General features: G+C 36.3%; 2 protein-coding genes and 1 pseudogene across 2 annotated transcripts; all 3 read left to right on the top strand.

Moving 5' to 3' along the window:
* Window positions 1-23: 23 nt before the first annotated feature.
* LOC127368533 (trace amine-associated receptor 1-like) lies at window positions 24-1695 on the top strand (annotated as a pseudogene).
* On the top strand, window positions 800-8810 carry LOC127368545 (trace amine-associated receptor 1-like). Its single transcript, XM_051409462.1, has 2 exons — window positions 800-839; window positions 7849-8810. The coding sequence occupies exon 2, from the start codon at window positions 7882-7884 to the stop codon at window positions 8584-8586; it is 705 nt and encodes a 234-aa protein (XP_051265422.1). The 5' UTR covers window positions 800-839; window positions 7849-7881; the 3' UTR covers window positions 8587-8810.
* Window positions 8811-12840: 4030 nt separating this feature from the next.
* Window positions 12841-14592, top strand: LOC127368530 (trace amine-associated receptor 1-like). The gene is made up of 2 exons (XM_051409447.1): window positions 12841-12962; window positions 13358-14592. Exon 2 carries the CDS (start codon window positions 13439-13441, stop codon window positions 14144-14146), a length of 708 nt encoding a protein of 235 aa, XP_051265407.1. The 5' UTR covers window positions 12841-12962; window positions 13358-13438; the 3' UTR covers window positions 14147-14592.
* The last annotated feature ends 1137 nt before the right edge of the window (window positions 14593-15729 follow it).

Here is a 15729-nt window from a genome sequence, read left to right as displayed (position 1 = left end):
CCTTTAAGACTTGTAAAACTGCTGAAGAAATAAAGTACTCAAAACAGCTTAAAACCACAACTTTTTCTGCACATTGGTAACAAAATAATGTATGAATATCTAAATACATTACACTGTTTTGAAAATGGTAAGCAGCAAATAAAGGAACACAACACAGATATAATGTAAAGAAAGCTTTTTGGTGTAGTTTTTTAAAAATTTTGTTTAAAGGTCTAGTGTTTAACATTTAGAAGGATATATTGGCAGAAAAGGAATATAATGTTCAACCTAAACACACACAGTTGGTGTACAACTGTTTTGGATCTCATACAACAGAATGTAAACCCAACTCTGATTGGATCACCAAAATGTGTCTGGTTCAGGATACATGGATTGATAAATACTGAACCAAGTCCTTCACAGTGACAGAACACACAACACGGTCCTTGCATGGACTGTACTGAGGTGTTACTAGGTAAGCGAAAAAGCTTAATGGAAAGGTTATTTTTTTCTTTAAAGATTGTTGTGGTTACAGTTGTACATACATGCTGAACAAAATATCTTTTAAATGTACCTAATATTTTAGAATATTATTGCAGAAATCGAGAAGCATGGAACCAAAGTTGACTGCCAACGGGACTTACACCATCAATGAAATACATCCCTGCTATGAATCAGATAATACAAATTACGTATTGACAAGTAACCCTTCCATAATATGTCTATCAGTATATATTTTCCTTGGCTCATTGTCTGTTGTCACAATATGTGGAAATCTTCTTGTAATAATCTCCATCATTTATTTCAAACAGCTCCACACTCCTACCAACTACTTCATCCTGTCTCTGGCTGTGGCTGACCTGCTTGTAGGAGTTGTAGTTTTTCCCTTTCAGCATGGCATTCTCTGTAACCTCATGTCTGTTTAATGAGAATTTATTTTGCAAAATACGAGATGGCTTCGATATATCACTGTGCACATCTTCTATTCTGAACTTGTGTTGTATTTCCATAGACAGATATTATGCAGTGTGTCAGCCTCTGGCATACAGAACTAAGATAAATGTTCATGTAACTGTGATAATGATCCTGGTGAGCTGGAGTGTTTCTGTTCTAGTTGCAATTGGCATCATAATTCGAGGATTCAGTCAAGGATCATGTGAAGAAATGTGCTCAGTTCATATTGTAATATCAAACACTATGGGGCCTGTTTTTTCATTTTACCTCCCAGCAATTATAATGCTCTGTATCTATCTGAAGATTTTCCTTGTTGCTCAGAAACAGGTGAACAGCATCCAGAGCACAAAGTCTGGTGCAACTGTCAGTAAGATGGAGAGAAAGGCCACCAAAACTCTCACTATAGTTATGGGAGTTTTTCTCTTATGTATGACTCCTCACTTTCTTTATCTTGTTTTTCTGCCATTATCTCATGAAACCCCTCCACTTCCTATGATTGAAACACTTAACTGGCTTGCACTGTCAAATTCCATGCTGAATCCCTTTATATATGCTTTCTTTTACAGCTGGTTTCGGTCAGCCTTTAAAATGATCATTTCTGGAAAAATATTTCAAGGTGACTTTGCTAACTCAAGACTGTTCTGATTATTATTATTTTTACAAATTATGAAACAATCTCAATTTATTACTGAAGCCTCTATATTACCTACCTTAATCTAGAGTTTAAATTTTAACATGCCAATAAACATTTCAATGCTGAAATATGAATTTCTATGCCTATACTTTGTGTGCATTTTTATATAGCCAATATAAATAATATAAATAACAATTAGAATTGTTACAATTACAATGCAGTGTTAGAAGATTTTACAAGAATACTTAAACAACAGTAACTAAAAAGCCAAAAAACATTGCTAAATCACAAGGCTACAAAAGGAGGAAATTAATAGTTTGGATCGAAATTCATTACATCATTACTTTTTAATAAAGGTTTGTTTCGAAAGGTTTTTGTGATTGATGGTGCAACCATCATACTGGTTTACATAGTATACCATATAATCCTCAAACAGATAGGTATTATTAGATAACTATTAGATTTTAAGTTTGTGTCACTCGAGTGGCAACCTGTTGAAACAGCTTGCATTACTTTCTGTGTCTGTGTAATTCAGTAACAAATATCATTATATCACTAATATGGTTTACTGAAGCCATCATGCTTGACTTTGCACAACTGAAAAACATAAAAGATTCCTTCCACACACGATCACCATTTTTCAAGTCCGTCTTAACACAAAAATAAAAGGCCTGTATGTTATTTGAAAGTGATATTGGTTGCTGTATCATTTCGCCTCTCTCTGCTGTCTGTGTAGTATGTTCTACATGGCCAAAATCCATAATTGCTGCAACACTGTACTCTAAAGTACATTTAGCCCCCTGTACTGTACAATGAATCCAAACAGTGAACACAATAACTGGAGGAAGTTTGGGTAAAATTTGAGCATATTATTTCCTGTGAATGATATGATATTTCCTGATATTTTTAGGAACATTTTATGCAATTATCTGTTGTTATGTATTTTCTTAGATTTTAACATATATATATCATATATCATAAATACTTAATAGGCTTCTTTTTGACAAAGTCTTTGTTTTCTTCTCATTGTTCTCTTAGCTCTTTGGTTGTTTTAACTGTTTCTCAGAGAGTGAAGGCTCTGTGACTATAGCTTGTGTTCAGATCAAACTATTTCATTTAGTTTTATTGACATAAATTAATGAAATGCTGACATATAGACCTACTGTATATATTTTTAAAGTCAAATTAACAGGGCCTCGTAACCCCCTGTGAAGCTTTGGTGACCCATAGTGGGGGTCCCGATCCCCAGGTTGGTAACTATGGCTTTAAAGAACCAGAAACTGCTATAAACTAACCAACTGAAAGCCTTATCTTGAGGCTTTCTTTGTTGTGGACTACTGTAGAAACATGGTGGACTCCATGGAAGAGGACCCGTTCCCTCTTTAGATAAAACAGCTCATTCTAAGGTTACAAAAACATAACGATTCTTATTTTCAGGTGATTATACACTAATGAAAATATACCTATTACTATCATATTCCATTTCTGCCAATAGATCCTCCTTAAATGTTACACATCGGACCTTTAAGACTTGTAAAACTGCTGAAGAAATAAAGTACTCAAAACAGATTAAAACCACAACTTTTTCTGCACATTGGTAACAAAAGAATGTATTAATATCTAAATACATTATACTGTTTTGAAAATGGTAAGAAGCAAATATAGGAACACAACACACAGATATAATGTTAAGAAAGCTTTTTGGTGTAATCTTTTTTATATTATTTTTTTATTTTTTTTGTTTAAAGGTCCAGTGTTTAACATTTAGGAGGATATATTGGCAGAAATGGAATATAATGTTCATAGTTATGTTTTCATTAGTGTATAATCACCTGACAGTAGGAATCTTTGTGTTTTTTTTTTTTTTACCTTAGAATGAGCTCTTTTATCTAAAAATGCCAGGGGTTGCCTTTCATGGAGTTCACCATGTTTAACTTCCATACATGTTTCTACAGTAGCCCAGGCAGTTTCTGCAAATATGACAAAAAGTAATTTTTTTTTATAAATTACTTTTAGAAATACTGCAGCTTGAAAACAAACTAAAGTTAAAATAAGTTAACCACAAGGTGTGGAAACTAGCGATGAAAGCAGTGCATGGATGTACGTCATGCCTGCTGTGCAGGCATTAAAGATGCAAATGTAAAACACAATTAAAGTTGCAAGCAGCGTTCAATACGCCCTTGCACCCCGCCCACGTCAGATGGAGCGACAGGTCGCCTTTACCAGAGGTTTGTTTACACAGCTTTTAATTTTCAGGACTATTACACACTGCGTAATGAATAAAATATTATTTTCTATAGGGGGCACGAGACAAGACATGTTAGACATTCTGTTTACATTTGATTAGGCTTCAGGCAGTAGGGGGCATTATGACTATGAGTCAAAATTGGCCTGGGAACGATGTGGAGCCAAGTTACAACACTTATTTTTAAATTTTTTCATGCCAAAATTGGCCAGGTTGCCACAGTAGGTGAGTGTTTGAGGTGGATCTGGACAACCTGCTATGAGGAGAATATCAAGGTGTAAAACATATCATTTCCTGTTGCCAGTAGATGGCCCTCTGACTGTAAGTGAATATTGGCATCTAGATGTCTTCAGGTCGGGACTCTTTTCAAACCTCTGAAGTTTGGGGCAGATTTCACCATGTACATTTTCATGGCGAAACTTTGATTCGATGCCACTCCAGAGACACTCTAGGTCCGTGCAAACTAAAGACCATTGTGATGCTAGATTGCAAAGCTTTTGAGTTTTCATTGAACAATTTACAGTCGATCTGGTTAATTCTTTAGCAGGAGTTTTCTAAAGTACCATGTCTGTAAATTAAAAATGGCCAAACTTCCTGTCAGATTTAGCAATCAGCAATAACTTTGACCTGGAACTCAGCTGGTCCTTTACTTGGTAACTATAGGTAAAGTTACCTTGTTCACTAACTTTTTGTAGTTTTAGTTGACCCATATGTAAAAAATAAACCTCTAATCTAATCCATAAGGACCAAGTGTAAACCTGTAATGATGTCATCCATTGGTTTGTGGAGTTCCGTTTTGAAGCCTCAATTTTGGCTTTATGGTTTGCCTTTACTGTTTGTCTGAGCCAGCAGAGGTGACGTACTGCGAGTTGAGCTGCGCTCATTGGCTGCACAGTTTTGACTTGTCCATTGCAGGAAACAATGGCGGCTTACCTGGTCAGACACAATCTGTATTACAGATTAACAGTACACTAAAATATGTTGCTGAAACGATTTTAAGTGAGAAACAGGCAACACAGTGACAGAATCTTGCTTCATATTTGATCAGCACTGCCTAGTTTGACAATTTGATCTGTGTTTGGTGCGTTGAGCTGGACAGACTCACTATGAATGACTTGTCAATCACAAGGTAGCCCCATGACAAAAAAATCAAATTGGGCCCCCTCTGCGCAGCTGTTGTCACCACATCTCTAGGTCCTGCCTGTCCCATCAAAAGCTTTACATAACTCTAATTAAAGGCTTGCAACTGTCTTGCTTCTTGTAGTTCAATACTAGTACTAGCACAATATTTACTGCAGGTGATTTGTACATGCATGCAAGTCTGCATACAGTATGCAGTTCACTATTTGATGCAAGATTAAAAGCAACCATAAAAAATGTGCTAAAGGCCATCTTTTACAGTCTCAATGTATTTTTAGTGTAAAATTTAAAAATGGAAAATTCTCTTAACGAAATGTATTATTATTATTAATTATTATTGTCCAGCATCCAGTACAGACAGTAGGTTGTTGTTTTTTATATTTTATTTCACAATGATCATTATGTGAGAAAATAATTGTTATTAATGTGTTGGAATATCTGTCATTACTAAATATTTCATTTTCTTTTTTGTAATGGTAAAAAGAGCAAGAGAGACAGAAATCCCCACAGATTCCCTGCAATGATGCTAACTGGCCTGTCATTGAACACAATGTTGCTCAGCTTCTTCACTGAGACAGGAGGGGTTCAGTGATGGGGAGACTGGGAGGGGTACAGTGATGGGGAGACTGGGGTGCTGCTGACTCATCTGTTGTTAAGTCTGTTAAAAGGGGCAGGGACAATGATTTAATATGAATATGTTGCTAAACGTTTCCCTGAACTGATTAAATGGTGATTAAATGTAGGCTAACACTAGTCTGTAGCTGGCTATCTTATTTCCCTATGGACATTAAGCCAACAGGTTAATACCACTCACAGACTATAGGCTAACCACCTTTCTTGGTGAAAAACTGGGTTACAGATTGACATCCTTTCCTTTGTCTTTCCTCTCTCTCTTTTCTCTCTTTCCTTTTTTGAAAACCAGATTTTGTGATAAGTGCGCTAAAGCAGGACCAAACCATTTCATGCAGATACAGGGGTAGTCGGTCAATACGGGTGTTTACTTTTTGGTCAGTGGGGATATTTAACTTTTACTGCCAAAAACAAGTACAAACAAAGAGATTATTAATTTTATTATTATATTTGAAATATATATACTGAATGATGATGGTTTAATAATTTTATATTAGTTTTTACCTATTTTTTGGGGCCCCTGTCAGTCATGGGCCCTTGGAATTGTCCTAACTTTTCCCCCCTATACGGCGCCCCTGGCCACGCCCAAAAGCAAACCCTGCTTTATAGTCTATTTTACTCTAAATAGGACCCTAAGTTACTAAATGAACATCATGCTGTATGGAAGAAGACTGAGCTAATAAACTTATAATAGACTTATTACTGAGCTAATAAATCAAGTGAGAAGTTGGTTAATTTTTCCATAACACTATATGAATATATTGTTGTGTTATTGCAGCCAATGGAGCTGACCACTACTGGCCATGACATAGAATGCAGGTTTAAGACACTTCTAGATGGCTTCACTTCACCAAATGGAATTAATAACAGAAGGTTATGTGAGCTGCTGCAACAGGCTGCCACTAGAATGGTACCATCTTGCATGTCATCCCCTTTTTTTCTCTCCCCCATTTCCTGTCTATCTTAAACTGTCAATATCAAATCAAGGCATAAAAGGTCTTGAGGTTTGTGGTAAAAATGTTTGTGGATCATGTTTAATTTAAAGAAGAATAAAGAATTAGGATAATTGGATTGGACCAACCAACCGCTGGTATATTTTCACTTTATGTAAGTTATCTTACAAAGTTGACCAAGAAGAGTCTGTGAGCCGGACTGGCCAGCGGACTTGCTACCTACCCCAACAGGCGCTTTTCGAGCTTCTATACTTACCAGGATTTGCAATCAATGTTTATAAAACTGCCAATATGCTGATTCTACATAGTTGACTTCTCACCTCAAATATTCCCTAAAGTGAATTTTGTGATAAAATAGCATTAAAAAAATTATTTTAAAAAAATGACTGGAAGCGTCACAGGAACACCATGGAACAGTCTGAGGAGATGCAATGGGTTTTGGGACAGTTGAGTATGTGCTCATGCCACATACTCAAAAATTCTTGCCAATGCAGTCTACGTCCAGACATTTCTCACTTGCAAAAAATCCACATACAATGAAGTTGGAACGCACTACATACTACATTTGATGTTGTGCTTAGTAAGAATAGTACGTTATTATGTGATTTTAAGGAGAAGCCTCTTGGCTGAGAGCTTTTTTTGGTTTTAGGAAATTAATTTTAAAAGATTGTTTTTGGACATTAAAACACTTGCAAACAAGCATTCACTTACCTACACAAACACACACAGCTGGCGCATCATTATTCATCATTTTGTATCTTTGTATCTTATGCAAACACGATGTAGGTACCTACATCTGATTGGATTACCAAAGTTTGTCTTAATTTATTGGGTAATGAGATAGGGATTGATAAATGCTGTACCAAGTCCAAAGGTTCTTCACAGTGACACAGTGACACGGTCCTTGCATGGACTGTACTGAGGAGTTATTAGGTAAGGCAAAAAGCTAAATGTTAAGTCTTTTCTTTAAAGATTGTTGTTGTTACAGTTGTACATACATGCTGAACAAAATATCTTTTAAATGTTCCTAATATTTTAGAATATTATTGCAGAAATCGAGAAGCATGGAACCAAAGTTGACTGCCAACGGGACTTACACCATAAATGAAATACATCCCTGCTATGAATCAGATAATACAAATTACGTATTTACAAGTAACCCTTCCATAATATGTCTATCAGTATATATTTTCCTTGGCTCATTGTCTGTTGTCACAATATGTGGAAATCTTCTTGTAATAATCTCCGTCATTTACTTCAAACAGCTCCACACTCCTACCAACTACATCATCCTGTCTCTGGCTGTGGCTGACCTGCTTGTAGGAGTTGTAGTTTTTCCTTTCAGCATGGCATTCTCTGTAACTTCATGTCTGTTTAATGAGAATTTATTTTGTAAAATACGAGACAGCTTTGATGTATCACTGTGTACATCTTCTATTCTGAACTTGTGTTGTATTTCCATAGACAGATATTATGCAGTGTGTCAGCCTCTGACATACAGAACTAAGATAAATGTTCATGTTGTTGTGATTATGATCTTGGTGACCTGGGGTATTTCTGTTCTAATTGGAATTGGCATCATTATTGCAGGATTCAGTCAAGGGTCATGTGAAGAAATGTGCTCAGTTGATGTTGTAATTGCAAACACTATGGGGCCTGTTTTTTCATTTTACCTCCCAGCAATTATAATGCTCTGTATCTATCTGAAGATTTTTCTGGTTGCTCAGAAACAGGTGAACAGCATCCAGAGCACAAAGTCTGGTGCAGCTGTCAGTAAGATGGAGAGAAAGGCCACCAAAACTCTGGCTATAGTTATGGGAGTTTTTCTCTTATGTATGATTCCTTACTTTCTTTGTATTGTTTTTCTGCCATTAGCTCATGAAACCCCTCCACTTCCTGTGATTGAAACACTTAACTGGCTTACATTGTCAAATTCCATGCTGAATCCCTTTATATATGCTTTCTTTTACAGCTGGTTCCGATCAGCCTTTAAAATGATAATTTCTGGAAAAATATTCCGAGGTGACTTTGCTAACTCAAGACTGTTCTGATTATTTAAACAAGGATTTTTTAACAAGTTATGAAACACTCTGAATTTATTACTGAAGCTTACTTACCTTACTTAATTTAGAGTTTAGATTTTAACATGCCAATAAACATTTCAATGCTGAAATATAATTTTTTTTATACTACCACTAACAGTACACTGTCTATACTTTTGTAAATGTTTATGTAGCCAATATAAATTATATAAATAAAAATAACAACAGCAACACTTTTTGTCTCAATGTATGCTGCTATATTACCTACATAAACGAACAAGATCATCAGGGAGAAAACTGTCTTTTTCTATATTGTTCTTAACACCTGCCACAAGGTTGGATTTGTTTAGATTCCCTTTGAAATCAAGACACCACAATCATATTCTGGGTTATTGCAAAATTAATTTAGAATTGAAATATCAATAAATACAGATGCACATAATGAACAAATAACATAAACGCATTCTGCCGGTAGTAATTATTCCTGTGCCTTTTCTTGCGAGCACTACAAGCTTTTTTTATTATCACTATGTGTTGTATTAAGCCTATGAGTGTTTATTTACTTAATTTACTATAATGATTAGAAAGGATGCTTTCAGTCATTTGAAGTGTTTTCATGCGCAAAGTAATGTTAATGTAGCAAATATCAAATAATATCAAATAATAAATATTAAGCAGCAAACTTGTTATAATGTTAAAAGAGGAAACAGGATTTATCAGGATGACTGCTGTTTTACTTTAAACAATTTCCCGGTATGAATCTTGAGTGTGTGTGGGAACTTTTGGAGGTGTAAAATATTACATTAATTAACTTTAGTATTATTTTTCGGTATCCCCTGCAGCCCCCGCCACCACAGCCTCAATGGATTGGGGTAATACATTTAGGCTGCTATAAAAGCTGGCCAATATGTTCACTCTTTCTGTCCCTTCCTACAGCCTACCCTACATCACTATCCTTGGTTTGCCCCTTCAACACCTCCATAACACAGCAACCACACATCCATTCACTGTTTCACTGCTGATCGACAAACACCATGAGTTAACCTTAGTTTTAATAAATTCTGCTTATTTTAGATGTAACCTTTGCATGGACTCCCTCCTGGTCACTTTCTTGGGAAATTATGTTACAATGTGTTTTATATTAGATGACTGCTATCTAGCTAAACTTTTGTTGTTATAGAACTGCTAGTTATTGGCATTGCAATCAAGTTTTTTATCCGGCCAATGGCCAAAGTATAAATGAAAGTGTATTAAATCATCTCTGGATTTTCATCTGCACACCAAAAAACACAAGTGTAAATGGGACCTTTGTATCTGTAGCAGTCATAGAGACAGGGCAGATGTACAGTATCTGGGTAGACCACCTAGGGTATGGGAAGGGATCCCACAGCCAGTTTCTTACACTCCTGAATTGATTTATTCTTTTTATCAACATTGAGCCAATTATCTCCATGTGTTAATGAGATTTTCATTTTAACCTGAATTTTGAAGCACTTCCTAAAGTCTGCCTCAATACGAGCACTAAATGAACCACTGATGAATCAGTTCTGATATTTAATAAAAAATAATGTCCCTTTATTGATCCCTGTAGGAGAAAGTTAGGCACAGCAGGACAGGGGAATGTAGTGCAAACTGCAAACTGCAAATAAAATAAAATAAATGAAATGCAAATATAATAAAAATCTAGAAAATATAAAATGTATACACTATATACAACATAGTTGAATATGGTCCAGATGGGTAACTGGAGTGGATAACTGTACATGTGCAATGGTAAAGATATTGTGCAAATAAAAGAAAAAACATTGTTCTTGGCAGGTTAATGGTTGACAGTTCAGCAAACAGAGGTGGGAGGTACTGGGTGCTGTGGCATTGTGGAGTCACAAATGAGCCTTTAAAGCGCTTTGAGGCTCGGGGCTGGATGAGTCTGTGGCTAAAAGTGCTGAGACCCTTGATGTCATCCCCCTTCTGCACAATTCTGGTGGTGATAGATTGTCTCCTCCTAACAACAGGCCTGTATGTAGGAGTAAGCTGTATCGGGTAGTGGTCAGATTTGCCAAGAGGGGGGAGGGTGGTGGCCTCCTTTGCATTGGCATACAACAGGTCCAAGGACTTATCCCCTCTAGTGTTGCAGGTCACGCACTGAGGGAAGTTGGTGAGAGTCCTTGAGATTTTGGCATGGTTAAAATCTCCATTTATTATAGTGAGTGCACTGGGAAGTGTCTGCAGGTCTGCTACAGTGGAGTGGATGACGTCACAGGCGCGCAACAATATTGCTGATGGAGGGATGTAAACACTGACAGCAATGGCAGCTGAAAACTCTGGGGGCAGATAGTATTCCCTCAACTCAATGGTCAGCAGTATAATTTCAGGTGTGCAGATTGTTTCCTTTATAATATCATGTCCTGGGTTACACCATTTGGAGTCAACAAAGACAGCAAGCACTCCTCCCAACTTCTTACCGCTCTGTTTCTTCCTATCTGCCCGAACTAGCAAGAAGCCGGCTAGTTCCACTGGACAATCAGGCTCGTATCTTACCGACATGCCTGCTCAAGTTCTTGTCTCCTCGAGAGTTGTCCCCTTAACTCCACTGGCACTAGGACAGTCAACCTATTTGAGGTAAACTACTGAATAATAAGTATGGGTTATAATAAGGTTCTGCACAATCAACCTATACAGATGTTTGCTGGTTAGGACGGACCTTAATGCCTATAAGATGGATTTCAGTTAATTTTTTTAGATATTAATGGTCCCCAGAGGATGAATCCTATTGACTTTGGTCATCCCCTGACTTTTCATTTAGCGCCACCATTGGAGAAGAAGGCCAGGCTGTCTGCTCTCAGCATGCCAGGTTTGCCTGAGAAGAAAGACGAGGCACAAAAGTTATCTCAGAAAACGATGCCCAACTCCATACAACACAATTGCCAGCTGTTTAAAAAGGAAAGTCTGTCCATAATATCATACGGACAATTTGATGCTTATTTTTGCTGTGAAACAAGTTAGGCATTAAAATCTTAGATTTCAAATTTGCTTTTGACGTCCTGTCAGCTTTTAGAAAATGTCTGACATAGCTGACATGACCCTGACTCTTTAACCATGTCATACTCAGCTGTTCTTTGTTTTACACATAAACATTACATAATTGCCTAGTGACAATCAGATTGTTTATACAACACAGCCAAGGAGAGCTCAGTGAACCACCAGAGCAGCTCTGGGACCAAAGAATTAACAGTCATTCACACCTCTAATAGGAGAGCTTGCATCATATCATTGCATCAGACTGTAAACAAACTGTGCGAGACAAACTGAATATACTGAATATACTCTAAGTTAGGATACTAATACTCTTGAGTCAATGCTGTGTGACAGCATTGTTTTTGCTGCAAAGTCACAATTATGTAAGGAAATATATGGACTAAATGGGTGTTGCAAGTCGTCCATACATACAAGCAAACTGTTTCCTGACAATGTTCCCTAAAATATCTGCTTGTAGCAACTAAATTCAAATGATCATTTTTAGGTTTATGTTTCAGCAAGTTAAAGCACTTGGTAAAAGTTAGGGAACGATCATGTTTTTGGTTACATGTTGAAACAATCAATGGGGACATGAGACAGGACATGTCTCAAACCTGATCTCCAGTCTAGTCCTGCAGATGGTAATGCCCATATAATTAGTAGATGCTGATTCCGGGTTTGTGAAGTGAAACCAACACAGCTGACTTTCTAACGGCCAGCAGGTGCTCCATGGCCTGCAAAAACTAAGCCCAATAGTATCAGAATCAGAATCAGAATCAGAATCACTTTTACTGGCCAGGTATGTGTGCACATACAAGGAAATGTACTCCAGTTATACAAATAGTGTACGTGTAGTATTGAATCTTATGGGGAAAATGACCCTACTTCACACTTAATTTATTACCTCAGTGAACAATTTCTGAATGGGTTTATGGTCTCATTTGCTAGTTTGAAATGTTGCTATAGCAAAAAGTGAGTTGAAACCAATTGGAACCAATGACCAAGGAGTGGGCTAACCTGGCATGCTATACAAGTCATTGCATTCCATAGACTTAAGAGTTTTTCGATTTGGGAAGGCTAAATATGCAAAAGGGAAAATAAAAAAAGTGCAACCCTTCAAACTCTTTAGATGTATTGCTCCCCATGCACACCACTTCATGTTGAGAAATCCAAAACTGTGCCAGCAGTACTTAGTTACAGTTGCTAATCTATGATTGGACAATCACAGCTCAGGGAAGGGTTTTAGCAAACATCCATTAAGGGAACAAGCTGGAGATATTTATGTATGTGAGAGGATCAAAGAAACAGTATAGTAAGAGATAATGACAACAATACTGTACATGCAATAGCTATTACTTCTTGGTTAACAGGTATGGTATAAAAGATTGTGCAGTTCCCAAAACAACTGAAAATTTCAATCACTACTACTTGTCCCGGAAAGCTTTTCTTTTCTTTTCTTTTGCTTAAATATGACTTATTGTAAATGTACTTCAGATGTAACTGCATTAAAAATTATAATTACTGAAAACTGAATTGTGTTACAAGATTTCTCTATCCAGAAAGCATGGAACCTGAAATAATCAACAAGACAGATAATGTTAAAATCATGCATTTCTGTGAGGAATCAGGAAATTCCTCTTGCATAATGGCAATAACCCCTTCGACAATACGCATGATTTTATATATGTTCATTGGCAGTACTGTATCTATTTTCACAATTTGTGGAAACCTGCTTGTAATCATCTCCATAATTTACTTCAAACAGCTCCACACTCCTACAAACTGCCTCATCCTGTCTCTGGCTGTGGCTGACCTGTTTGTTGGGACTTTAGTTTTGCAGTTCAACATGGCACTGTCTGTTAAGTCATGTTTGTATTTTGGGGATTTAGTTTGTAAAATGCGACGCAGCTTTGACATCTCACTAATGACAACATCAATTCTCAACTTATGTTGTATTTCTATTGACAGATATTATGCTGTGTGTCAACCCCTGACATATAGAACCAAGATAAATGGACGTGTTGTTGTGATCATGATCCTGGTGAGCTGGACTGTTTCTGCTTTATCTGGATTTGGCATCATATTTGTAGGACTTAAGCATACTACCTGTGAAGGAAGGTGTTTCATATTTCATATTCCAAATTCAAATACAATTGGCTCTGTTGTCTCATTTTACCTCCCATCAGTCATAATGCTCTGTATCTACCTGAAGATTTTTCTTGTTGCACAGAGACAGGCACGCAGCATCCAGAACACAAAGTCTGGAGCAACTGTCAGTAAGATGGAGAGAAAGGCCACTAAAACATTGGCTATAGTTATGGGAGTTTTCCTTTTCTGTTGGACTCCTTTCTTTCTTTCTTTAACCTTTAATCCTGTGACTAATTATTCAGTCCCATCACCTCTTATTGAAACTCTTGTTTGGCTTGGATGGTCAAATTCAATGCTTAATCCATTAGTTTATGGATTCTTTTACAGCTGGTTTCGAGCTGCTTTCAGAATGATCATTTCAGGACAAATATTCAATGGCAATTTCACAACCTCAAAGCTGTTATGACCAAGTGGCTAGATGCAGGTAATACATGTTTAATGTAATTCTAAGTATAAATAACTTAATGAAAGGAGTGCAGTGTGTGTATTGGAACCTTCTAATTGAATTACTGTATATTCTGAATCAAAACAATAAATGGAACAAGGATAAATTGTCTCACAGCAATGTGGTTATTCACTTTTATAGAATGTAATATAAGAAAATGATCAATTAAACTAAAAGCATTGCTCATGTTTGCAATTCGAGAATTTCGTAATTAATGAAAAACTTTTTTCTTAACTCTTATAGGGATTTATTACACTTATGGATTCATGGAAAATTTGGTTTTAAACAAATGTAATATGTAGCTAAGGTATTGCTTTAAATTGAATGCAATAAGAGAGTCTGCATTATACAAGGGACCGTTCAAAAAAATAATGTATCATATTAAACTTGATGACTTTTCAAACGTGTATCCCTCTTTGAGGAAATGTTTATTTTATCTATATTTACTTGCAATAATGAATACATCTACTTGAAGTGCATGTTTGCAGAAAGACAAAATTAGGTCAAAACAATGAAACAAACAATATATCAGAGAAGTAAATGCAAGATTGTCCACCCATCTGGTGTGCAACAATATAATAAATATATGGGAAGTTATTATTTTCCAGCAATATACCTCCCATGAGATATTGTATATGGTATTGTATCAAATACTCCTGTGTGTAACATTTAGGATGATCTATTGGCATTAATTGAATATAATATTCACAGGTATATCTGTTTAGTGTATAATCACCAGAGAATAAGAATAGTTATGTATTCGTAACCTTAGAATGATGGGTCACCAAAGCTTCACAGAGGATTGTGAGGCCTTCTTGATTTTAAGCGGTGTAAAAATATACAGTAGGCCTATATCTCAGTGCTTCATTAATTACTGTCAAGAAAATAAAAATTTTAATGTTATTTTTAAAGATTAGATTCTTTTTTTAAGATATAAACTTTAAAGACCAGAACACAAGCTATATTCATGGAGCCTTTACTGTCTGATAAACAGCCTCTTTTGTGACCTGCATTCACAAAGAGTTAAAATAACCAAAGAGCTAATAGAACAATGGGCAAGCTTCAGGGAGAAGAAACACAGAATTTGTCCAAAAAGAAGCCTATTACATATTTATGATGAAATTTAAAAGGAAATACACATTACAGACAGATAATTGTATAAATGTTCCTAAAATATCAGGAAAACAAATGCCTGATCAATGTTCTAAGGAAATTTAAAATTCCTCCAAATCATTAACTATACACAAACTGGAGAAAAATGGGTCAATCTTGTGCTGATAATAGGAAGGAAGTTTAGCAGAGTTGCTATCTGACTCCAGCTACTACAGGTCAAGATTCATCATATACAGTGTCTACCTATGGACAGACAAGAACAATTCTTAGGGCATCCTCAAAGACTTTCATTCCCACAAATGGTCCCGCCTTGCTGGAAGGCAGTGAGGTAAAACCTAAGATAAAACAAAAGTGCTAAGAGTGTTTGTGAATTCATTTGTTCTCTGATAACTGAAATAATATTCCTTTTCACAGAGAGTTGAGGCAGGGCA

This window comes from Dicentrarchus labrax, unplaced genomic scaffold, assembly GCF_905237075.1.
Source record: "Dicentrarchus labrax unplaced genomic scaffold, dlabrax2021, whole genome shotgun sequence".
In the NCBI taxonomy this organism is placed as follows: Eukaryota; Metazoa; Chordata; class Actinopteri; family Moronidae; genus Dicentrarchus; species Dicentrarchus labrax.
This window is presented reverse-complemented; position numbering and strand designations above follow the sequence as displayed.